The sequence below is a fragment of the Lepidothrix coronata genome, unplaced genomic scaffold (genome assembly GCF_001604755.1).
Source record: "Lepidothrix coronata isolate B3197 unplaced genomic scaffold, Lepidothrix_coronata-1.0 Scaffold2, whole genome shotgun sequence".
NCBI lineage: Eukaryota > Metazoa > Chordata > Aves > Passeriformes > Pipridae > Lepidothrix > Lepidothrix coronata.
The window spans coordinates 9,579,799-9,605,879 of record NW_016690182.1 but is presented as its reverse complement, the minus strand read 5'-3'; the positions used below and the strand labels follow the sequence as shown (position 1 = coordinate 9,605,879).

Below are 26,081 nucleotides of genomic sequence, written 5' to 3'. Positions count from 1 at the left end.
TGACGTGGAAAGATGCACCTCGCAGATCTAGTTGGAATGTTCTTTATCTGTTGCTTGCTCCCAATCCAAAGCAGTTCACAGTGTTTAAATGGAACAGCAATATTAATTGTTCCTAATCTGTTTCACTGCAAAATCAAATGTTTTAGTTTAAATTACCCTGAAAGTGGCACTGCTGAAAGGCAGTAACTAACAGGTGAAGGCAATTACTGGCTTCAGTAATTTTTTCGACTGCTGCAACTTGATCTGCAGGAGTAAATCAATCTGTGCTATGACAGGGAGAATAAAATGAGAAGAGACAGGAAAAAAAAAATTACATTTTTACCTACACAATGAAAAGAATGTAGATATGTTAGTACAGGTATATTTGAAACATATGCTAAGGTGGTAGGAGCTAAGATTACATTAACTAGAAAAATCGCTTTACATGGAACTGTCATACCTTACAGAAATGTTATTCTAGAAGATCCTAAATTCTGGAATAGCAGAATTATGTAAAGATTAAGCAAAGTAGCATATTCTCTACATGGAGTTCAATAGTGGGATTTTTCTCTTCGAAGTTCTTGGCTGAAGGTTGTATGTAAATACACAGATATCTGTATTTACCTCTATCCCCCCATTCTACTTCCACCTTTCTTGAGGTTTTTAACAATCTTATGAGGGAATACATTGTTATTCAGAACCTAGGTTGAAAAGTACAGAATTTTCTTCTATGTAGAACAAATCTTTACCTCACTTTAAAGGTATTGGTATTCCAAAGTACTTTGCTTATATATGAACAGAGATTTAAAATTATATGAAATTTCTTACAGTTCACCAGACAGATTTCCACCCATTGTTGGCTGAAGTTCACCAGACATCCACCTAGATAACATTTTTCTTGCCAGTTTAAGTTCCTCAATTAAAAATAGCCAGATTTCTTTGTAGTTGTTAACAAACATTACATAATTTTGTCAGTGTAAAACTTGGGGGAGAATTAAGACAAGTGTTTTTGGTTTCCTATCTTTTAAGCAAGAGGTATAAAAAGATCTGCTTCTCAGCAGATGGTTCTTGAAAACTTCTTGCCTATTTTTTTTCTTTGCAAACAAAAAAAATTGAGGACAATGTGGTAGAGGGATCAAAGGAAGAAGTTTTCCTGAGGAGTAAAGGAATATCTCATGCTGGAAACAAGGATTTCTGTACTTATTTCTTCATTCGGTCTGATCCAGTTCTAAGATTCTTTCCTCAGTGTTTAAGTAATATTTTCAAGTAAAAAGTTGTGCAAGAAATGTTATGCATTTTTATGAAGGATTAGGTCAAATGCCACTTTATTAATTGGATGTTAAAACAGTTCAGGTGGTTTGCCACAGGATAGGCACTCATTTCGTGTCTCTGTTACTTTAAGAACCCAATATTCTCTAAGTTTTTAAGATTTTTTCTTTTCCTTTTTCCAGCTACTCCTGGTGTTCTACACAAATACTCATTAGTCATTCTGGAGATGGACTTGCTGTCTGGAACCTACCTCTTGGCAGTCTTATTAGCCTGTATTGTATTCCAATCTGGCGCACAGGAGAAGAATTACACCGTGCGGGAAGAACTGCCTGAAAATGTCCTCATTGGCAATTTGCTCAAGGATCTTAACCTAACACTGGACCCAGACGTGCCCCTTTCCTCACCACTGCAGTTCAAGCTCGTGTACAAGACTGGGGATGTGCCGCTGGTCAGGGTAGAGGAGAACACTGGGGAGATTTTCACGGCTGCGAACCGCATCGACCGGGAGAAGCTCTGTGCCGGCATCTTCAGCGAGAACCGCTGCTTCTATGAGGTGGAGGTGGCTGTTTTGCCTGATGAAGTTTTCAGACTGGTCAAGATCAGATTCCTAATAGAGGATATAAATGACAACGCCCCCCTTTTTCCCTCGACGGTGATTAACATCTCTATCCCTGAAAACACAGCAATTAATTCTCGCTATTCTGTCCCGTCTGCCATCGATCCGGACATCGGTGTCAATGGGATTCAGCATTATGAGCTGCTCAAGGTGGGTCTCTTCCATTCTTCTGTGTAACTGTCTGTGTTACTGTCTTCCCACAAATGTTGCCAGTCCTTACCACCCCATTAGAATTCCGAAGGTGTGTGCCAGAGCTGTGGTGCAGTGCAGGTACGTCTTGAAGTGTGAATTTGTACCCCTGAGTGCATTTACTGCACTGTACCTTCACTTTGTGGAGAGCTGTTTGTGCATGTGCATGTCTGTGTAACGCTGTGATGAAACATCCGTGTCTTTGTGAGCTCTCTACCAAAATTCAAAGTGTTTGTACACTTTGGCTGTCAGTTGTCTTAGACCATGAAAGGTGGGTGACAGGGCCAAGTGCAATAGTATTTTGCATTAGGTTTATGTCTCCTATCTTTTTGTAAACATTTTTTTGTTGGTGTCTCTTGCACAATTGTTAGATTTGAGCAGTAGAGCTTCGCCCAGAAGTTGATGTGATGCTCATCTGTATATTGATGAGCTGTTCCACAATGAAAGAGTCCATTTGTCAGAGCAGCTTTGTAGTGTCTGGGCAAGAGAAAGTCCAAGATATGCACAAATGCAAGAACAGCAGTGCCAGTGCAAATATTTCTTATTCTTGTTTCTTTTACTCTTTCTACCGAAGAACAGGAGAACTGTAATTAAGGAACAAAAGAATAACATAAAAGCATGTGGTGTTTATATAAACAAGAGTGTGTGATTGCTAAATACAGGATAACTTTCATCTGAGTTTGCTAAAATAGAGAGTTTAGAACAAGAAAGACACTTGTCCTAAAACTACTGGGGGAAGCTGAAAATGCCTTCATTTCCCTTGATTTGGAATAAGGATTTATTTTGTGGTTTGGCTGCTCACCAACCAGTCTGACACTCATTAATGACTAGAAAAATACAGACTATACAGGCCAATATATTTCTTGACTGACTTGATAGCTGAGATTCACATATATCAGTACTTACTAACAATTTAATAAAACTATTTTTTTTTTAATTTTTGCTCTTTTAAATTGCTTGGAACATGAAGTAGTTGTGTTATTGTGGGTCCTAAGCTGGACAAAGACAAAAATCTCTTTCAGAAAACTTCATCCCACTGGGTATTTCTAGTAAACCATCCAAAAGGTAAAAAAAAAAAAAGAAATCCCACATATGCCTGTCTGCTCTCAGCGTAGCCAAGGCTTTTAAGAACTTGCTATAATGTTTGAGGTCTGTTTAGTAAGCTTTTTAAAACCTTTCCTAGGTTATATGGAGAGCAGGTATATTTATGTGCATGATTTTGTTTGGGTTTTCTTTTAGATAGCCAAGCAGAAGCATCCATTAGGATGCAGTATTCTTTATTTGGCATATTAAATGAGATTTTGTGGAATGAATAAGGGCATATTAAATAAATAACAGTAGGACTAGAAAATAACAAAAAGTCCAGGGTTACAGACAAAATGTGGCAAAATAATACCTGGTCTAAACAGAGAAATGGTAGTTATCTGAGAGAAAAGTGCTGTTATTGTAGGAAAAGGAAAACTATAGAAAATGGCAAAATCAGGAGTCCCTGAGACTGAGTGAGCAACAGTTCAGATCACCACAATAGCAGACGTGTTTTTGAGTTTATTTTCGGACTGTGTATTCAGAAAGAGAATGCAAGAGATCAGCAGAGTGGTGGCACATTTGTGTCACACAAGTGGGAGCTTGTCTAAAATACAAGCTACAGCTCTACCAAAGGTAGTGTAGCTCATAAGGCCTTGTCTAGAGATGCAGTGTGAGATAAGATGCTCTGCCAGAGAGGGGTTTTACCCATAAATATGCAAATAACTTTCAAATAACAAATTACTTAATTTTTAATTAGGGGAAAAAAAATAAAAAGAACATGTTATATGTTGATTCAAGTGTCTCTGAAAAACTGCTTCTACCACATAATGGAAAGAAAGGTGATGAGGTTAAACACACACTGGTATGGACTGAATGTTCTGAAATCTTGTGCTGCACATGCCACAACTGAAATAATTTGTAAAATGACAGCCCTGTAGTCTGATCTTCTAAAGGAATTAAATGCATTTTTCTCTTGCATGCCTGTTGTTCAGGTACATTTTGAGTTATGGATCTACTGCCTTCAAATAAGTCAGCAATTCCACATACCTTGGGAAATATCTGTAAAGCCATGAAGGTGTTTAGGACAGCCAGACACCCTTTGGAATAGTATGTCTAGTTTCTATTGGCAGTTTTTAAATGTTAATATCAAAAGCGAACATAAGAGGAGTAAAAAAGTAGAAGAAATGAAAGATTCTGGTGAGCAGGCAGGAAATCCAGCATATATTGCAGAGGAAGGCCGTGAAGATGATTAGAACAATGAAACACCTCTCCTATGAGGAAAGGCGGAGAGAATTGGGATTGTTCAGCCTGGAGAAAGAAGGCTCTAGGGTGACCTTTTTGAGGCCTTCCAGTACTTGGAGAGGATGCAAGAGAGTTGGAGAGGATCTTTTAACCTGGGACAGTGGAAGATGTTCCTGCACATGACAGGGGATTGTAACAGGACCCTTAAGGTCCTATCCACCCAAACCATTTTGTGATTCTGTAATATACATGGATCCATCCCTCCCTGGGGAAGATTAAGGAGATGAAAAAGAAAGGAAGAGTTGTGGTGCCTGAGAATTCTTTCCTGGGTAATACTGAAATATAAAGAGGGAGAGTGACAGGCACACAAGGGTGGTGTTGCTTCTGCTTGCCTTTCCTCCCCCAATACTCTTTATGTGCATTATCCTCCTCTGGTTTTTGATGTACATTCTGAAGATACTGATGTCTTCTGGCTTTGGAGATGTGTTGACCTTTTCCTTCCTTCTATAACCAGCATAGAGAAACGTGGGGAAGCTGCAGAACAGAAACTGTTGTGCCTTCTGAGCAGGACGAGTCTGGCAGGGCTGACATGACAGTCGTGGGGAATTTTGGGAAGCACTCAATATGAAACTGATGGGCAGGGCAGCTTACTTGGAGGATGGCAGAGGAGCAGGAGATGATAAGATAGGAAAATCCCTTCATAGAAGCAGAAAAGCTGATGCTTAAGTGTGTGCGCAGCATCAGAGTGAAATGTGTTGCTCTGTATTTTGGAGAAAAAGTAATAGAAAATTGACAAGTTGTGCAGAGAAATTTTTCCATTTATACTTCAATTTTGAAAGAAATTCAGCTAAAATTTGGTTGTTGCCTGTGTGAAGCCCAGATCTATTTTGCCAGAAGATAGAGATTTTTCCCATTACAATGTCTAAAAAAAGAATAAACCTCTCTCTACAAACTCAGATGAATCGTTTATAGGTTTTTAACACATTTTCAGTAATTCTGTAGCTCCTTGGGAAGGTAACCATCATGTGTTACAACATTTCCTCACTTTGTTACACTTACCTTACTGGCCCTTTCAAAGTGTGGGGAAAAGGTTACATGTAATTGTTGTATTCAGTTTCTTTTGCAAAGTACATAAAAAAAAAATGATAAAGTCTTTTAACTGTATGAAAGACTTTCATGTTATTTTAATATCTTCCCTCTTTCTAAAAATCCTTTTGAAAGAGTAGAAAACAAAATTTTATATATATACATATATATATATTTATTCTGGGTTCAGTGCTATGTGGAAGCTCTGTAATGCAGGATTTGACTTATTTAAAACAAGAGAGTTCTTTGATTACTACACAAATTAGCACTTGAGTATTTTTTGTCTACCTGCATTTTATCGAAACATACCTCAATGGAGAATAACTTCTTTATATGTAACTGATTTGTGGTATGAAGCTTCAAAACTTCCCAGGTGTCTGAAATGGATGAACTCTAAAAAGGCAACAGTTTTGCTGTTAGCAGAAAAGAGGACACAGTCATGCAAAGCATCTTGCTGTTATCCAAAGGAGTTGTTGTGCAAAGAATTATAAAAGATTGTGTTTCTCTGCTGAGGTGCCCAAAGGTGACCATGGAGAGGATGAGATGAAGGTTTCACATGGTAAACAGTGTTTACTGTGAACAAGGGTAGGAGGGAGAACTTAGATCATATTTAGCAATAAAAGAAAAGGCATTTAAAATGAGAAACAGCTGGACTGGGCAGCAAGATGGCACAACAGTGATGGTAGGAGTTGGTAGAAAGGGCAGCTAAGATAGTGAAGTAGTTCAGAGAAAAAAATGGCCAGATGGAAACCCACTGATTTTTGTCTCAGTTGAGGTAACTACTTAAAGTTTCAATGGGAAATGATAGGGAAAAAGAGTTGGGCATTCATAAACAGAAGTAGTATCTTAAAATAGTAGAATGCAAGAACAAATTTTAAACTGAAACTTTAATAAATGGTGATTCCTGATTCAGGATTAATCTAAATATACTAGTGTTCTGGTTTAGCCCATTAGGCAACTAAGCCTACAGGGCTTTGTTCACCTCTTCAGGGCATTCCCATCATTCCCAGACTGATGTAACCTGTATGTTGTCCCTGGCAATGCCACTATGGAGTTATAAATGCCTACATGCTGTTGTTGATTACACTACTTCAGTACATTTATATTTGAGTTCAAGGCAAACTAATATTTAGTGTAACCTGATTAATATACTTAGAACGGAAAGGCTCACAGGCTTCTGCTTTGAGTATGAAGATTTTAGAGTGAAGCATTTCTTTGTTCTATTGGATGTTAAAAAGGGGAGCTGGTTCAGAGTCAAATTGCAGCTTGGAGTACTGCAATGCAGAGTCACATGTCCTTCCAAAAGGATTCATATAAGTGCATGTTTTAAATAATATTTTAATATTGATTCCTTAGTATTTCTTGTCAAGTAGAATGTCATATACACTAGAAGTTGCATAGTTGCAACAGGAACAGAGCATTTTCTTCTGTGAGCTAATCCTGTGTGCTAATAGGTTGTTGCTTTAATCTGTAACAGTTTAGGGAGGAAATGAGATTGGTGTTACTGTTTTAGTTCCGTTTCTTTGACCTATCACAGTAGTTCTGCTGTATTTACCTGTCAGAAGCAGCTGGTGCATTCCTTCTAGAATAATATAATAATCTTTTTGTAGTTGTCAGTTCATACCTCTGTAATCTGACAAAATAGATTCTCACTCAGTCTGGCAGTACGTCAGTCTTGCCTCTGATGAGGAGAGTTTACATCTTGCTGCTGTAAATCATCTTTGTGATGTCTTTCAGTACAAGTTTCCTCTTCTTTCTGATACAGTTTATCAATTCCATGGCCCATGAAAGGTGGAGTTCACAAATCATCATATTTCAAGCCAGCTTTTGCAACTGGGTTATTTCTGAGTCTCACAGTAGTTCCGGATCGAGTAGCTCATATCACTGTCAAGAACAAGAATAGAAGATGTGTTTTATGTAAAAAGAAATCTAGAGAGGTAGTTAAATTTACAGAATACATTTGTAGTTAAATGAGAATCAGAAAGTCCAATTAATGAAGTCTGGGTCTATAATTATATTGTCAGCAATGACACAGATTTGAAAGTCAAAACTGTAACAGTGGAGGAGGGCAAACAGGACTTTTCTGTGATCTCCTTGTGTTTAAATGTTGCACCAGGATTACCTAGAAGTTCAGTACATAGAGAAAAAGGAAGATAGAATGGTTAAGTTCCCTGCAAACTCAGTGCACAGTGACACAGAGTTAGATTTTTGTAACATAGTGTTCACCAGATCAGCTCCACTATCCCAAACATGAGCTGCTTGAACCTCTCATTTCTGTCCTTTTTTATCCTTTCATTCCTTTCAGTGGGAGCTGAAGCATCAACCCTCACTTTTACTCTCCAGCTATGTTTGAATGAGGGAGTATCTCACAGCTAGTCACACTGGAATTAATGTGGATTAAATTAATGTGGATAATTCTTCTGGGTAGGCTTCAGCAGCATGAGAGGACAGTGAAGTGGTATATTGGCCCTTTAAGTAGGTCATAGAAAGCCTGGGGTGGTTGTTATCAACATCTGCATTCTGTGAAAAAACTGCCAAGATAGAGCTTTTTTCCTGCATGTAAACAGATATTTATTAATATTGTCAGGTCTTACTGAATATTGCAGTTAGACACAAATATGATTAAGCAGTTCCAGTTAATTTTTCTCCTACTATCAAAAATTCTTTGTAAATTTATTGTAGCCCACTAATAGCAGAGTATTCTTGCACTTTCTAGTTTCTTTTTTATTAGCAACCCTGTCTAGTAAATGTGGCTGAATTTTTTACATTTATTTTATGCTGTAGTTAAACATGCACCTTCTTACAAATCCTCCCCCCTCATTAACCCATTTTTCTTACTGTATGAAATATATGATTCTTATGAGAAAGTCTTGTAATGGAATAAAAATATTGTAGTAGTAATTTGTCTAGAGAAATCTGGACAGAGAAGTGGTCATCTGTGAACGTATTTTGAAAAAGTCAGTGGGTCTGAGCTTTAAAAGGGAAAACCAGCTGATTTGCATTCTTACAGCTCTGAGTGTCTCTGAGGAGATAAAACTCTGCTCTGACTGGTGGTAGCGAGTCAAGAGTCAAGGTAATTGCCTCTTGTTGGTTGATACAAGGCTCCTTTAGGGTGGTTTATGGCATTATTGCTGTAAAACTGTCAGGTTCCGTTATCCTGACATCCCTTTGGGGATTGAATGAGGACTGGAGGAGAAAGTCTTGCTTCCGGGCACGGCGAGTTCAGTGAGTTAGGGTGAGGGACAAGTTGGTGTATCCTGCTGCATTCGAGGCTCTGATTTTCACACTAGCTGTCATGAAACAATACTATATAACTTAGCATGTTTCTGAGGGGAAGGGATGATAGACTCAAGCTGGAAGGCACAAACCTGTCAAATGGAGAACTTCATCTATCTTAGATGAACATTATCTTTTGCTGACGTCCGGACGGATCAGATTGCCAGTTACCACAGACGTGGTGACGCTTTCTGAGCACAAAAGACTAAGGGTTTGTTTGCACAGTCCTCTGGAAACCAAGTATAGACTACACAGAGAAATGAGCATTTTCCCAAAATACATTGAGAAAACAATTGTTTCATTTATAAGGAAAGAAATGGCCAATTACACAATCTATAATGCTCTGAACAGAAAACCACAATAATAGCACTAAAATACCCCTCATCTAAATGAAATTATACTTTGTTTTGCATCTATGCATGATATTGGAACTGCAAATATGCAACATCAAGCCAAGTTACAAAAGGTGTGTCGTGTTCTTAAGCAGCTACACTGGAGTAGCCTCATGTGAATGGTGAATTTTTATTTTTGCAATGGCAATGTGATGCACCTCTGAGGCAAATTTCTAGAAAAATATGAAATGTCATGTTCAAAATCAACTAGAGTAACTTTTATGCTAATAATGTGTTCTTGATTTTAATTTTGCTTTTGGCTTTGTACTATTGGATTTTAGTGATAAAGATTTAAATATTCTTAGCTAGTCCCCCCCAAATGCATTGTATATAATATTTTTCTTCCTTTTACGAAGAAGTACAAGGAAGAGAAATAGGTAAATCTAAAATTTTATTCTTTTAGCTATCAAAGAATATATTTAAATTGAGTGTCAACTATGTATTGTGGCACTTGACTGCATTAGTACGGTTATTTTTATTCCTGAAAGAAAGGTTTATTGCAAAGTAATTTATATTCTCTAACCCAGAAACATAATTGGTCTGAACACTTAAGTCCCATAGAGCTTTTGAAGCTGGGACACATAGCAAAGAGCATTTTAGACAATTCTGAAGAAACAAAAAGAAACATTGGGAAAAGGAATGAATTCTGAGTCATCAGCTGTCAGTATTGAAATACATTTTTCTCTTATTGTGCTGTAATTGCTGGCTCTATTAATGTGATGTGTATTCTTGCTTTGGTTATTGCTGATGTTCCAAAGTCGAATAATTGTAGTTTATTCTCTGCTTTTTCAAGCAAATTGACATTTTCTGTTTCTCTTTTTCTCTTCTCTTTTTCTTTTGAGTCAGGATATTCCTCTGTGCTTTTCAGAATGGGATATTATATGACTTTTTTACTTGGAGACTGCATTTTCCTCTTCATTTTAACCCAGTCATATAATTTTCATCCTAATTTCCATTAGGGATTTTTCAAAAAAAGCTGCAGCAGTGCAAAAGGTATAAACAAAAGAGTAGTTTCTGTTTTTTCCTCAACCTACTTCCCATCTAATATAAAAAATAATATTCTGTCACTTACATATAATTTTTTTTGTGAATAGACCTTTCTTTGGAAAGCCAACAAATATTGTGAATACCATAATTTGAAAGTCAGTCTTACAAACAGACCCTGAGGGATTGACAGAATTTTCCTGCTTTCCATCAGCCTTGCACACCTTTTCTTGTTTTACCTAAATGAAGTATTCATCCAAAATGAATATCCAAGATACTTGCTATTATTGTCCAATATCAGAACTTGAACAAGTTCCTTGAAGTTTCCAGATTACTTAGTTCTGTGCCAGATTTTACACTAATTGAATGTTTTTTTTTTTCATTTAAATTCTGAAGTAGGCCAGTAGTTGTCTCTCACTCCCCAAAAATTGTCATTCAGGAGAAAAATGTTCTTAGTGTGTGTTTTAATATTTGCTTCTGAATATTTTTGGTTTTTTATTATTCAGATTTTGAAAGGCATTTTATTAAGACTTTATCCCTTTGTTATATACATTCACATATAATCTTAGCTGCACTTTTGTTTTTTCACTCTTTCCTTGTCTCTGTTTCCAAAGTCTGCAACTTCCTCACGAGGGGCAGTGGAGGGACAGGCACTGATCTCTGCTCTGTGGTGACCAGTGACAGGACCCAAGGGAAAGGTTGGAACTGAGTCAGGGGAGGTTTGGGTTGGATTTCAGGAAAAGGTTCTTCCCCCGCAGAGGGTGGTTGGGCACTGAACAGGCTCCCCAGGGCAGTGGGCACAGCACCAAGGCTGAGAGAATTCAAGGAGCATTTGGACAACACTCTCAGGGGTGGGGTGGGATTGTTGGGGTGTCCTGTGCAGGGCCAGGAGTTGGACTTGGATGATCCTTGTGGGTCCCTTCCAGCTCAGGATATTCTGTGATTCTCTGATTATCTCTGCCAGCCTTGCTGAGTACCAAACAGCACGGACAGCAATAGAACTTGTTTTGTTTCTGTGCTGGTTTTTGCTTTCAAGGTCGCTTGTGGGGGTGGGGTCCTAAGAGGCAAAAGCATGTGCACTTCAACCATAAAGAAGAGAAAAATAAGCATTGTTAAAAAAAAAATAAAAAAATGTTCAAAGAATCTGATTGCAGAAATAGAAAGGACACAAACCACCTCAATGGTCTTTCTCAGTATTATGTTATGTGGATGGCAGGATGATTATTTGCAATGTTTACGACTTCTAAAAAAGATCAAATTTATCATCATTCTTCCTACCAAACTTTGGAGAGAATAAATGAGCAATCTGAATATAGTTTTTTTGTTATTTAGGGCAGTGCTGTATGCAAAATAGTGATGTCGGTTGTCTTGAAGTCCCAGTCTCATTTTGTGGTGGTTTCTAAACCAGTATCATTTGTGCTTTTGTGTTGCTTTCTGTAACACACACTCTGTGCTCTGGTGATGTGATCTTTGAGGGTCACAGAACTGTTTTTTGTTACTGGCCTGCAGAGTAGCTGTGAATGAGTCACTTCTGCTTTCCCTGCCTCAGTTTCCTGACAGCTTTGTGATGTGAGTGATACTCACTTGACCTGAGAATGGTCTTGCTGGATGAAAATGAGATCTTGTATCCTTTCTCTAACATTTGATATCAGATACTTAGGACAGATTGTAAGAACAGCACAAGCATATTTTCCCAAGCTATTCCTGAGCTTCTGCTAGTTTGAGGCTCACAGGTTTCTTGCTCAGCAGTGGTGGTTCTGATACTGAGATTAACTACAAGTAAAATTAATTTGGTTCATATTTGAAGTATGTATATACTTGAGTTAAGATGAGAAGTAAAGACCAAATATATATCAGCAGAATTTGTTCTGCTACCCAGTTGCAGAAAACTTTACACATACTAATGGAATATGGTTTTCTCCTAAGTTTTCCTGTGTTCAGGAACTGGAAGAACAAGGCTTTTTTAGACATGAATTTGTGGAATTAAAACCTGGGTGGTTTAGATGCTTCCATATTATTGATTAGTTTTAATAACAACTTCGTAATTATTTGATGTAGGAGCATATAATTGAGTGTTCCAGTTGGCTGAAAATCTCTCTCCCAGGCTCAAAACCTTTCACAGTCAGGTGTGTTGAAGTCAAACTTTAACATCCAGGGGACTGGAAGAAATAGTAAAACCACCAGTCTCCTCATCAGTGTTGTATTATTCAGGTTATACTAGAGAATTCCCACAAACAAGAGTGAAACCTTTCAGAATCTATTTTTAGTACTGTTTTGAAGTTCAGCTACATATTTGTCACAGCGTAGCATATGCTTCAGGCCACTGAGTTTCACAAGCAAGGTAAAAAAGAAAATTCATTTTGTTACTCATTGCCACCAACAGAGACCTGACTAACAGTTGTGCACAGTGGATTTTCTTTTCCTCCTCTTTTCTTTTTCCTTTTTTTTTCTTTCTTTTTTCTCTCTATATGCTTGTGGGTGGAACAAGTTTATCCATCAGAAGAGGTTTTAGGGTAGTAGCTTACACTGTGCTGATTGGGAATTTGCATTGGAAATACTCAGTATCACTGTAGATCAAAAGACAAAAGTTCATGCTGCAATGCTCTGTGCTACCTGGATGTGGAATCACTGAAAACTAAAGAGATGTGTTACTCCACATATTACTGTGGAATGATGGGTTGGCTTTTCCTGCTGGGCAGCTGTTGGAACTAATCAGATTGTGCCTAAGAGCATAATAAGGAAAAACTTTAATAATGCTTAGCCCTCTTGGAAGCTCTGTTGCTTCAGCTGTCATACTCACTTTCACTAATTTAGTTTAGGTTTGCTGTTTTGTTAAAAGCCATAATGCTGGATTTCAAAACAGATTTCACTTAATTTTACATTTCACAATGGGTGCTTCCACATATATCCACAGTAGGCCTCCTCTTATGTTACCAGTAAAGTTAATTGAGTGTGGAACTAGAGTTTTACCTCTGTAGGTAGAATGCATAACAAATTTAGTGTCACCTTAGGATTTGCAGATAGTGCTCTATATTGTGAATCCACATAACAACTGAAAACACTTTTGTTGTACTGAGCAGTCCTGCAGATTTCTGTGAACAAATCAACTGAATCCTGCCTTGGAGAGCACTTGCTTTGTCTTCTTTCAGTATCTTTGAATTTGATGTCTAATGACAGATGTAATATTTGGTAGAACATCCTAGGCGTGTGTTAAAAATAGAAACATGCCTAACAAAAATTTTGAATTCATAACCAACTGTTCATTAACTGCTTCATAAACATAAAAAATTGAATTTTTGTTCATGGCTTAATACCTTAACATGCAAGAATCCTAACAAAACACTAAACTCTTTAAAATAAAGAAATAGAAATTAATTAATGTACAATCCAAGAGTTAGGCTGAGTCTCTGTGTCTAAGTAGCAAATTAAGGTCTGTTGAAGTTAAATTGTTTGAGGTGTGCTTTGTTTTCCATGCTGATGGTCTGTTTCCCACACGGTGGACATAAGCTAACAGGTTATTGCTGGATTTTTGTGTTAGTTTATTTTACTGGTTTTGTTTTGGTAGATTCAGCTGTTTACATCACATTTTTAGAGTATGAAGGCTAAACTTCACATTGAATTATTCAGAGCATGTTATCATCCCCAGAGGGTGCTTTCTTCCAACCGCTTTCCTAGTTCTAACCTGCATGTGGCTGAGAGATGCTGTCTTTGCTAGTAAGTGTCTGAAAGTAAGATTAATTCTCTGGGCACTGTGATGGTTGTTTAACCGGGGGTTATTATCATACAGGAGCAGTTGTGAGGAGTCTGGGGAAACTTTTCAGTTCTTGTTTGCCACACTGACACCTTTGTGGCTGAAATCATGTTAGTTGCCCAAAAGCTGTTGATATTTTGCGCTGAGGAAGAGGCCGCGGGTCCAATCTCTGTGTGTGCATATTACTAAGTTTTGTTGTACCACAAACAATATGTGTCCTGTTATTTGGAGACATCTGTTTTAGGACAGTGATTGAATTAACCTCAGGAACGTACTTTATGTGTATCCAGACACGGGAAAGATTGCTTTTTACTTTCACTTGGATTGTACGAGTCGCTGCTGGGCAGAAATGACTTCCACTATCTTTGCTTAATTTGCTTTTTCTGGTTTAGCACAGTTAGTGTGAGGTCAATCACATTGCTAAATAACTCTTGAGCTGTTTTATTTAACCTGGCTTTAGCCTTCATGTGGAGATCCACCCCATCACTCACTTTACTACCAAGATTAACCACTCTCTGCATTTTTTCCCGTGAGTTGTGGGAGAGCTTGTCTCAGTTTACAATTTATTGAAGGATACATGTTACCTGGTGAGACTAATCTAGATCTTTGCAACAGGAGATGGATAATATATTTACCTTCTGAAGCTGGTGTTCTTAATCCTTAAATATTGTTTTATGGTGTTCTGTGGTTTAATAGGAGGTTTTATATTTTTTTTTTCCTCTTAGACAGAAAATCCTTAGCCATAGTTTTTAATGTATATTCACAACTGTACTGCTACTCAGGAATATGAACCGTGAACAAAAACTGAGGAGAAAAGCTGGAATGGAATCATGAGTGTTTGGTGTTTTCCCCATAAACATGACATTCTAATATTCCTAAATTTATTTCTCTTGCAAATCAGTGATATCAATTTCATGTCTGACTTTAAGTCTTAGAAATAGCACAAGTGTGTTCAATTAGAGTGAAATTGGAATTTTATTTTTGTTTATAGAAAGGAATATATTCTTGAGTATAACTATATAGAGAAATATATATCAAATACGCTTTTAAGATTTTTGATTCCAAACTCCCAGGGAAACTTCTTCTTGGAATATAAATCATTAAGGAGCAAGTCATAGCAATTTATTTACCAGAACTTTCAATACACACAGGTAGCACGAGATTTCTTTTCCAAATTGACTTTCAGACTCGAGTTATTGCCTTACAGTAAGGAAATGTTTCTTCCTTTTTATCTTGCTTCAGTTCTAGTGATTCAGATAAATAGGAGTTAGTAACACTGGAGGAGGAAGAAGTCAAGTTGCCTTCCTGATAAATCCAGCACCAGAAAATACATCTTTGGTTTATCCCCTACATTCCTTGATCACTGTGGTGAAAAGACTTTTATTTAATGAGTTTTAGAATTCAGTGTCCCTGGGACTATTTTTAGTATTTAGTGTCTCTCCATGTGTCTTCTCAGCAACTGTCTCTGATTTATTACTCTGAAATTGCAGTATTATTTATTATCTTCCAATGTGCAGTGAAGTGGCATCTTGCACTTACTTACGTCACATGCTTTTGCAGTTTAATATGGTAGTTTCACTGTTATTTTCTGAGAGTAATAAAAAAAGGATAAGTTTTCATTCCTTGAAAAAGTATAGCTTTATTTCTTTCGAAAGCAAAACTGATCCCACAGAAGTTAAACGTCACACACACACACACACACATTTTTCTTATTTTGAGTTTTACAAAGCCCTGCAGAGTGGAGGCCTTGAAAGAGACTTATGGTTGGGTCACTTCAGCAGTATTTGGGACAGGCCTAGAATTCCTAAAGCCTGTTTGTGGAATCTGGGAGAAAATCTACTCCATATGGAAGAGGTAAACTCTTTTCTACTAGAATTTTTTTCCTCATGCTGTTGTATTTTTGTCCAGATGAATAGTGAATTTTCTGCACTAAGGCTGTGGATTTTTTAATGTCAACATTCATAAAACAGTGAGACATGCACATTATAAAAGTTTTGTCAACATTTTTTCCTAAAAGTGTAAACATAAAGGGAAGATACAGTGCTTTAGCCCACAGCTGAACTTTAGCTTTTGAAGGGTTTTAGATCAAATAAGACAATCTTGTTAAATAACCCCTTGAAAAAGCTACAGCATCAGAGGTTAGGGTATGGATTTGTCTTATTTAGGATGCCATGGATTTAAAGATATCATACAGCTCAGCTGAATTTTTGTGTATGTGTGTGTATAAGAAGGAATGAGAGAGCAACTATACATTAATGAATGTTGATTTGCAAATATTTATACTGCTTTTTAACAAAGGGCAAAGGTTTCCAGTCTCCTATTTTTTGTTTTTCCGTTCGTCACAAGCCAAATCCATTTGTACCTATCACCCTCAGTTTCCACTGAAATTATTGGAAGCTGAGGATGCCAGACAATCTCTGCTTCGGGGTAAAGGAATTTCCAGAAATGCCTCAGTTGTTTCTATTTTCTTGTGTACAAGTGGCTGTCAGTTTTCATCTCCTTCCACCTGAAAGTCCTGATGTGCTCACAGAGCAGGTAGTGAGCAGGAGGGCACTGCAGGTTCACAGCGCACCAACACCCCGGTAGTGTCCGCCTGAGAGCTCCAAAACGTGCCACTGGGAGCCTCAGAGAACCTTGTTTGGCTGTCGAGGCCAAATGAGGTTGTGATTTAGGAGCTGTTGTGAGCAGCAATATAGAATTGTTAGTGCTTCCCTCCAAAGGCACAATGCTGCGTTAGAGACTTGTGCTCATTTATTTCTCTTTTTCAGAGACACTCAGTTCGGTGCCTGTTGCTGTTCTCAGCTAGGAAATTGAGCAAATATGTAGTTGTCACACGGATATAATGCAAATATTCACTTGTGGAATATATTGTTGCCTCACATAAATCCTAATTTTTTTTTCTTCATTATGGATCTATAGCGGAACTCCAAAGACAGAAACGTACTGAAGGGCAAGTCAGGTATCTGGAGCTTTATCATGGGAATTCAGGGCAAAGCTCAAACATATTTCATACCTGAATCTGTGTCCCCTCAGGTTTATTGAAAATGTAGGTTTTTGTTCAATAGAATGTCTGTGAACATTTCTGAACAACTATAATAGAGGAGATGAAGAGGGGAGATTATCTCCCTGGTTGTTACCAGCTGCTATTGACCTCTCTTGTTTTGGTCAAAGTATCTCTAAATGAGAGAACTTTGCTTGAAGTTTAAAATTCTAAAGTTTCATTTACAAACTTTAACGTTCTAAACTTTGTCTTTAAACGTGATTGGTAATTCAGAAGTGATTGCCTTTTTCAGATAAGCTGCAAGCCTTGGACAATCGATAAAATGTCTCTGTACTTCAATTTCCTATCTTTAGTTAGTGTACTCTTACTCTTTATGTGGCAAGAGTATTGTGAACATAGATTCCTTAAAGTTTTGGGGTGCAGCTGCATATTTTTCCGAAATATATAATTGTGTGTCTACAGTGCATTGTGCAAGACTACTCAAGAATGGCCCAATTTTTTGGAAAGCAATTATCTTGGTAATTTTATGTCAGGTTCTTGAAGTAATGTGGATACACCATTACTCCTACCCCAGTTTGCAGAGGTAGATGAAATTATTTTTTATTAAAAGAGAAGCTTCAGGTTTCTGTTTTCTTTTAGGTTTTGGATCTGTTTGTTTGTTTTTAATTACAATCCATTTTTCAAAAGAGAAATTAGATTTCATTATAAAAAAACAACCCAACTTGAAACAGCATTTCAGAGACCAGAGCTGTAATATGGAAAAAGAGTTAGTCATGAAACCTGGTGTTGTCTTGAAAATGTGAAGTGTATGTGTGTTACCACTTTCCAGCTCTTCCTGTTCTCTTCCCTGTAAAACTTGTAGATTAAAAATATTAACACTTTTTAAGTATGGACTTTCAGGCTTGCTTAAGTGTAGACTGGAGAAATTAGGGCAGCAAAAAAGTAAACATATTAAAAATATGGTATTCACTGTCTCTAATTGTTTTTCCTCAGTGAAGTGAACATGATCAAATAAACACATTCCACAACTAAATGTCAGGAATTGAGTAGGATGCAAAAATATTCCAACTTATAAAAAAATTATCTCTATCTTATAGGATAAAGTTCACAGTGTTTAGAATATGACAAGATTCAAAAGGAACCTTTGCAGAAAAAGTGAAATCATCTTAAAGGCTTGAGGAGCAATGTAATTGTTAGAACTGTTTAAGTTTTGTTACAGTAACATAAAGAAGTAATTTCCTGTTCAGGTAAACTCCACAGCCCTTTTTTCTTCTTTTTCAGAGATTCAGTATTAGATGCATTGATTGTCTGCTTCTTCATTCCATGTTGCACTTTTTACTGTTCCTTTCCAGTATGAAATGGTTCATTATTACCCTTGTGTTCTATTGATCCCATCTCCAGTGTTTTGCTTGCTACCTGTTTCACAGGACAAGTACAGTTTTGTGTGGGGTTGTGTACATGGAGAGGAGATTGTTGGCAGTGTTTTGCATTTGGAGAAGCTCTTATAGAATTGCAGGTAGAAAAGAAGCAAGTTATGATATAGACAATGCTGGTAATATGATGCCCTTAACTTTAACATAGGAACAGAGCTAATTAGGATTCCAAATGTACAAAATGCACTTTAGGTTTATGCATAATTGGAAGCTTCCAAGTCCTATTTTTGTAGCTGATCTGGACCTTTTAAGTTCTGTTTATTCCAACCTAAGCTTTTGCTTGCTTCAAAGGAAACCGATTGAAACAGTGCATGACACTGACAGAAAATCATAAATTACCAAAAGTCATAGGAATCTTGGCCTACAGATGAAAAGGCTGTAGCTTCTTTGACAAAGAGAATGTTTCAAATCTGTAAGCAAATTTGCATCTGCTGAGGTTTGCGTTATAAACATTTCTTACCTTTGTAATTTTCTTTTTCTCCCTTGAAGTTCTGCCACTCAGTTCACAAGGTGACTGCCAGTACTAGGAACACATATTTCAAGTGACTTTGGGTTGTAAGATGTGGGATATCATGAGAGTACTGACTGTGGAGTCTTTATGCAGGGCAGCTGTCCAACATGGACAGTAAATGACACACTGTGTAAGTAATAGAAGACAAAGAACCTTTATTAGAGCTACAATACAATAGTTTTGATCTGAGTGTGTTACCGTGCACCCATTTTAGAAACATAGATCCATTATTGCCTGTCATGTAGAATATTTTGTATTTAAGCTTTTGACTCGGCCTTAGGAATTCACAGTTTCACATCCAAAGTATTACCTTTGAAAGAAAAATGTAAGTTTAATTTTTAGCTTTTATTAAAAATGTTGTCCATTGTATAACTGGGTCAGATTTCAGCATAAAGAACTGAAATTATGCTGCTATACTTTTTTCTTTGCTAATATAACAGCAGAGTTACAGAGCAGTTCCATATGACTTGACAAAAACAGAGAAGGGAAAAGTGTCTGGGACCTGCAAAGGTTTTCTGTGTTGCTACATCTGAAATAACTAGCAGTAGGCAAACATGCATTATTATCTGGACTTTCTGAAAAGATTTTAGGGCCCTTTGAACACACCACTACATTTCAGAAAAAGGTGTTTTTATTAAGTGGTTACTTTAATGCATTACTGATTTCCTTTCTAATAAGAAGCTGATATTTTAATATTTTTCTTCCTTTTTTTTCTCTGAAGAATATTGTGGCAATGTAATAAATGTGTACTTCTAGGTTGTTGCAATATTCATTGAAATTCACAGAACATTAGCAAAAGTTTGAGATTTGCATGTTGTCTGGCCCTTCCCTTTGGTTTCAGATTCAGCTGAACTAAAGACACACATCATATGATGTGTTTGTTATTTACAGTACATGAAGAGAAGTATTGATAATAAGTATAGAGTGAAGCTGTAGACACAAAACAATGAGCTGCCTTTGCCCTTGTGTTTTTCTCTAAAAGTTCAGAATATTCTTTGGAATGAAGATTGAAGACAGTGTTGTTCTCCTCTTTGTCAGTTAACAATGGATAATTATCATATACAAATACATCATTTGTGTGTTTAAGAAATAATCACTAGTAGCCTTTCTTAATTTGAATACTTTGTATCACAGTCGGTTTTGTGTGGTTATTTAGCACAGTGTTCTTTCCCTTCCCTATTTCTTTGAGAAATTACTGCTTTCTATCAACTTACTGGTCTGCAAGTGTAAGTTCATAAGGTGTTTTGAACACAGCAGACCGTGTCACTGTTATCAGCATTAGCCAGAAGCTGCTCTTTTTTTCCATTCTTCTCGACAACATCCAGGTAGTCAGTACCCCATAGATTTAACAAAACACTGTGGTGAAATACTGTGATATATCTATGTGTAGACTTGTGGTGCACTTTGTCACATACAGTCCTGTCTGTAGTGCTAGAAGCTCTTCTAGTTTTTAGTCACACTACGTGTCCATGTGTCGTTGATTATGTGTATATGAAACTACCTAAATGTTACAATTTTTAAAATACTCTCTAATTTTTTATTTACATGACAGCCCAAAACAGCTCCGAAAAGGACATTTGGATCCATTACAAATGATCAGGTAGGGAGTGTTCAACAAGAAGGTTTCATTATCTGAGAGGCTGTGTATGTAAATCCACTAAAAAATATGTTATGAAAATGGAATAAGGGAACAGAGATCCTCATTGCCCTGATGCCGAATCTTGTGATCAGGGCCAGAGCCTCTTCAAAGCTTTTTTATTTCTCACTCCCATCCTTCTGTAGTGCTGGAGACACTGATGTAGCAGATTATTTCTACCAGTCATTTTAATGGCCAAAGGTACTCTATATACTCTTTAACTTCACTGAGGTTTTAAGGATGATAGAGCCATTTACTTCAACATCAAGAATTTAATCCTCAGGGTTTTTCTTCATGTTTCTTGTTTTAGCTCTCAATTTCTTTGCTCATGACGGAGAGAATTAGATATTTATAATCTTAAAAATATATTTCTTGAATGTCTCATTTTTTTGAATGTTCAGAATGTGAGAAATATCTATTCTCAGAAAATGGGTTTGTTAAATTATCCCTTAAACAACGTGAAATAAGCTTGCTTGCATTAAGAGAAAATCTACTTCTCTGTAATATATTTTTATGGTTTAAAAAGGTGTGTAAACCAGTAATGAATAGGAAGAAATACTCATGGATAATATTTTCTTCCATAGAAAATTATTCAAGTGTTAATAATGAACTTGGAAGAGATCTTTGCATTCCTTTTTGTTTCTCCAGTAGTTTATTGCTACTGATGGGGAACCAAAGCATGATTTTTTTATATCACATTAATATGCTATAATGAAAAATACCTTTCCCATACTTGATAAGAAAATCAGAGATGGGTATGCAGATGTAGGGCCACTTGTTGGAAGTCTGTATGAAGTGTTTGTTGTAGTTGTGGGATCTAATGACAGAATAATCAGTGCCCATCTGTCAACTTGAGTACAAATAAAGAAGTAAAAGAGAGCTGACAGGTTGTTTTTACTGTGACTTCTGTTAGTTTTTTTTCCCCCTGGAATCTATGTTAAAGCATAGAGTATATAATTTATAATTTCTCAGTAATTATGAAATTTATTTCAAATAACTGCTTGTCAGATTGAATATGAGGGGGAAACTCACGCTCTGCTTTCAATGAGATCAGCATAGAATTACCATTCTAAAGTTTACCCTAATTGGTTCAAAATGTATATCTTGATTTGGAAACAATTTGCAGGGCTTATATTTTTATGCCTGCTGCTAAAGCAGCCAAAACTGTATTTGTTTTATTGCTTCAAAATGTGTTCCAGTTCACTTTATACTGTCCCTAGTTGCAACTTATTGTTGTCACAAATTCTGTGCAAGTGGCACAGCAATTTTTGATATGTGGGTGAATAGTTCTTTCCCATGAAATAAATGATTACTCACGTAGGGTCAAATTCTGGCTTTGAGAAAACAAATCAATGATAAAGTATATCCTTACATAGGAGTGTGTAGAAGCTATAAATGCATTCATTTAATAGTGGGTAGCAAGATACAGTGAATACAAATCCTTTACAAGTAATGAGAAATCAGGAACCTTGCACTCTTGGGAACATTTTCTTTTGCTTTGTTCTTAAGTGTCTTAAACCACTTTAGAACACAACAGCTCCGAGCACTGAACCTGGTCTAGTGGAGGGTGTTCCTGCCCCTGGCAGGAGGTTGGAATGGGATGATCTTTAAGGTCCCTTCCAGCCCAAACCATCTATGATTCTATGACAGTTACATGAGTGAAGGTGAAAGACAAGCACAATAGGTAGAGAAAGAACCAGACTGGGCTCGCTGGTTCATTATTACAAATATGACACCTAAAAAGATAATTCTAATTAGTCCATAACTTTATCATTAATTTCTTTGTTCTGGTCATCCCATACATTCAGATTTAGTTATTTGCATTTTAGCTCTGTCCTCTTGGAAGATGGTTAGAAACTGCTTTTGCATCATTTCTTCCTCTGAAGGGTGAGATGTGAGAAGAAATGATAATTCTGAGATTTTTAATGCCTGTTTGTCTGAAGAGACAGAAGAAGAGGGAATTTAGTTCTAGATTCCAATATTGATTTTAGCAGATTTGTCAACACTAGTGTTTTAAAAAAGCTATGTTTGTGCAATATGTGTAGCATTTGGGCACAATTCCAGAGGTGTTCAACAAACCCCATGAAAAATATTGATTATTTTCAAATTGATCTCACAGTTCTGTGACATGTTTTGAAATGGAAATAAATCTTCTTTTCTCATTGGGATTGTAATTTTCACAGCAAATATAAAATATGCAATGATGAATAGAGAAATAGTTTTAGTGAGTTTTTAAACATATTTCTAATAAACTGTTATGCCTTAGTTTTGTCTGTGCCATCTAACACCTGAATTATGCAATAAGCCCTTTTTCAACGATGGTGTTGGGTTTTTTATGCTAATGGTTTTAGATCATGTCCAGACTTGCTCCACAGAGGAACAGTCCCTTTATCTTTGCTGGTTTCCTTGAAATTAAGTATTGGTGTAGGTCCTCCAGTGGCTTCATTTCTCATCTCTACACTCACTCATACAATAGAGAAACTGAATTACATCTGTCCAGGAGTTTAATAACTTTTCTGTAGAAATAGAGAAACTGCATAAAAACCCCAAACACCCCACCACCCCCCCCACCTTTCCCCCTTTTTCTAATGTATCTGTTTATTGCCATATTTGCTCTGAAACTTTCTTAAGGCTCCAGAGCTTAAAGCAAATCAGATATTGCAAAATAAAGGTAACTATAAAAATGTATTTTCTTATATGTATAAATATATATTCCATGACAATTTCAGAAACAAAAATGAGATGTTTTTCCATTTAAATATACAATCAAGCTAAAGTATGTTCTTTCTGTGTCTTGTAGGGTCAAAATGTATTTGGTCTTGATATAACTGAGACACCCGAGGGAGATAAGTGGCCTCAACTGATTGTCCAGCAGATCCTGGATAGGGAGCAGAAGGATACCTATGTGATGAAAATAAAAGTGGAAGATGGTGGAAGCCCTCCAAGGTCCAGCACTGCCATCCTGCAGGTCACAGTGACCGATGTGAACGACAACCGCCCGGTGTTCAAAGAGAACGACATCGAAGTCAGTGTTCCCGAAAATGCTCCTGTGGGCACCTCTGTTTCCCAGCTCCACGCCACTGATGCAGACCTGGGTTCAAATGCACAAATCCACTTCTATTTCAGCAATCAGATATCCAGTTTGGCCAAAAGGCTGTTTGCCATCGATAACACCACTGGCCTCATCACTATAAGGGAACCCCTGGACAGGGAGGAATCTCCTGTACACAAATTAACTGTTTTGGCAAGTGATGGCAGTTCAACTCCATCAAGAGCAACAGTGACTGTTAATGTCACAGATATTAATGACAATGTCCCATCGATAGACACGAGATACATCATCAATCCAGTGAATGGGACAGTGCTTTTGTCTGAGAAGGCTCCCCTTAATACAAAAATAGCATTGATAACAGTAATGGACAAGGATGCTGATCAGAACGGAAAAGTTACTTGTTTTACAGATCATGATGTTCCTTTTAGGCTAAAGCCAGTGTTTGATAATCAGTTTCTCCTGGAGACAGCCACGTTTCTAGACTATGAAGCAACACGGGAATATGCCATTAAAATAGTGGCTTCAGATTCAGGGAAACCTCCCTTAAACCAGTCTGCAATGCTCCTGATCAAAATTAAAGATGAGAATGACAATGCCCCAGTTTTTACACAGCCTATCATAGGCCTTTCCATCCCCGAGAACAATGCTCCTGGTACTCAGCTGACCAAGATAAGTGCTACTGATGCTGACAGCGGGCGGAATGCTGAGATCAGCTACATCCTGGGTTCAGATGCACCCCCTATTTTCAACCTTGACCGCCGAACAGGAATTCTGACAGCAGTGAGAAAGTTAGACAGAGAAAAGCAAGACAGGTACTCTTTCACTGTGCTGGCTAAAGATAATGGGATGCCACCTTTGCAGACCAATGCTACCGTGACAGTGTCAGTCCTGGACCAGAACGATAACAGCCCAGCTTTCACACATAATGAATATAATTTCTATGTGCCAGAAAACCTGCCCATGTATGGCACAGTGGGGCTTATCACAGTTACAGATGCTGACGCGGGAGAAAATGCTGCAGTCACTCTCTCTATCTTAAATGGTAGAGATAATTTCATTATAGATCCACTTACTGGTGTAATAAGACCTAATATTACCTTTGATAGGGAACAGCAGGGGTCATATACTTTCCAGGTGAAAGCTGTGGATGGAGGAAGACTGCAGCGTTCCTCAACTGCCAAAGTGACCATCAATGTTGTTGATGTAAATGATAACAGGCCTGTTTTTGTTATTCCTTCATCCAATTATTCCTATGAGTTGGTTCCAACATCAGCCAGCCCGGGGTCTGTAGTTACTAAAGTCTTTGCAGTTGATAATGACACGGGAATGAACGCGGAGCTCCGCTATAGCATCATAGGTGGGAACTCCAGGGGCTTGTTTACAATTGACCAATTAACAGGCAATATTACTTTGAAAGAGAAGGTAATTACATCAGATCATGGCTTGCACAGACTGGTGATAAAAGTCAATGACCTGGGGCAGCCGGAGTCTCTTTACACAATAGCTCTTGTGCATCTGTTTGTGAACGAGACAGTCACCAACAGCTCCTACGTGCAAGAGTTAGTGCGCAGGAACATGGAAACTCCCGTGGGCCAGAACATTGGGGATGGTGAGATAACCCCCCAGACCAACGATTATGTCAAGATCATCATTGCCATTATTGCAGGCACTATGACAGTTATTCTGGTAATTTTTGTTACCGCTTTAGTCCGGTGCCGCCAGACACCCAGGCACAAGGTTGTCCAGAAAAACAAGCAGAGTGGTGAATGGGTTTCCCCAAACCAAGAGAATAGGCAGATCAAGAAAAAGAAGAAGAAGAAGAAGCGCTCTCCAAAGAGTCTCCTCCTCAACTTTGTGACTATTGAAGAATCTAAGCCTGATGATCCTGGCCACGAGCACATAAATGGCACTTTAGACATTCCCGTAGAGCTAGAAGAACAGACTATGGGAAAATATAACTGGGCCACCACACCAACCACATTTAAGCCTGATAGCCCAGATTTAGCAAAGCATTACAAGTCTGCTTCTCCGCAGCCTACCTTTCAAATTAAACCCGAGACTCCTGTACCCCCCAAGAAGCACCATGTCATTCAGGAATTGCCTCTAGATAACACCTTTGTGGTGGGCTGTGACTCGCTTTCCAAGTGCTCATCAAGCAGCTCGGACCCTTACAGTGTTTCTGAATGCAGCTGTCAAGGAGGCTTCAAGACCCCAGGCCCCATACACACCAGACAGGTAATGGAATTTTAAGGTGCTTTCTTCCTCCTTCTCACTTTACCATTCCTATAACTCTAGCTTGAATTGCTGCAAAATAAGTTCTTCTGCAAGGATTAAAACTTTTGAGAGTTCATGTTCGGGGTCGAGGCATTGTAAAGTAAACAATTTGAGATTCCTCAGGGATAAGGATGAGAACAATAAGCAAAGGAATGTTGGCTGTGAGGCCGTCAAGCAGGGAGTGATTCCTCTGGTGGGTATCCTGACTGCAGATGGCAGCATGGCACTTCCTGCTTCACTGCCAGACCTGGAGCAGCTCTGCCAGGCAGGAAGGGGTTGTGGTGCTGTCCTCTGCAGCATGGTGTGCTCAGGGATCAAAGTAATCTAGGCCAGGTGGAAGGCAATAAAGCTTTACAGGATCTGA

At 37.8% G+C, this 26,081-nt stretch overlaps 1 protein-coding gene across 3 annotated transcripts in view; it reads left to right on the top strand.

Moving 5' to 3' along the window:
* Nucleotides 1–26,081, top strand: part of PCDH11X (protocadherin 11 X-linked) — a 460,056-nt gene that overhangs the window by 44,314 nt on the left and 389,661 nt on the right. For 2 of the 3 annotated variants that reach the window (XM_017818418.1, XM_017818439.1), the window contains exons 2-4: nucleotides 1,431–2,014; nucleotides 20,308–20,355; nucleotides 23,192–25,678. In XM_017818418.1, coding sequence (XP_017673907.1) covers nucleotides 1,475–2,014; nucleotides 20,308–20,355; nucleotides 23,192–25,678 — 3,075 coding nt within the window. In that variant the 5' untranslated portion in view covers nucleotides 1,431–1,474. The remainder of the gene's footprint in view (nucleotides 1–1,430; nucleotides 2,015–20,307; nucleotides 20,356–23,191; nucleotides 25,679–26,081) is intronic. The other variant, XM_017818430.1, reaches the window with a different exon arrangement.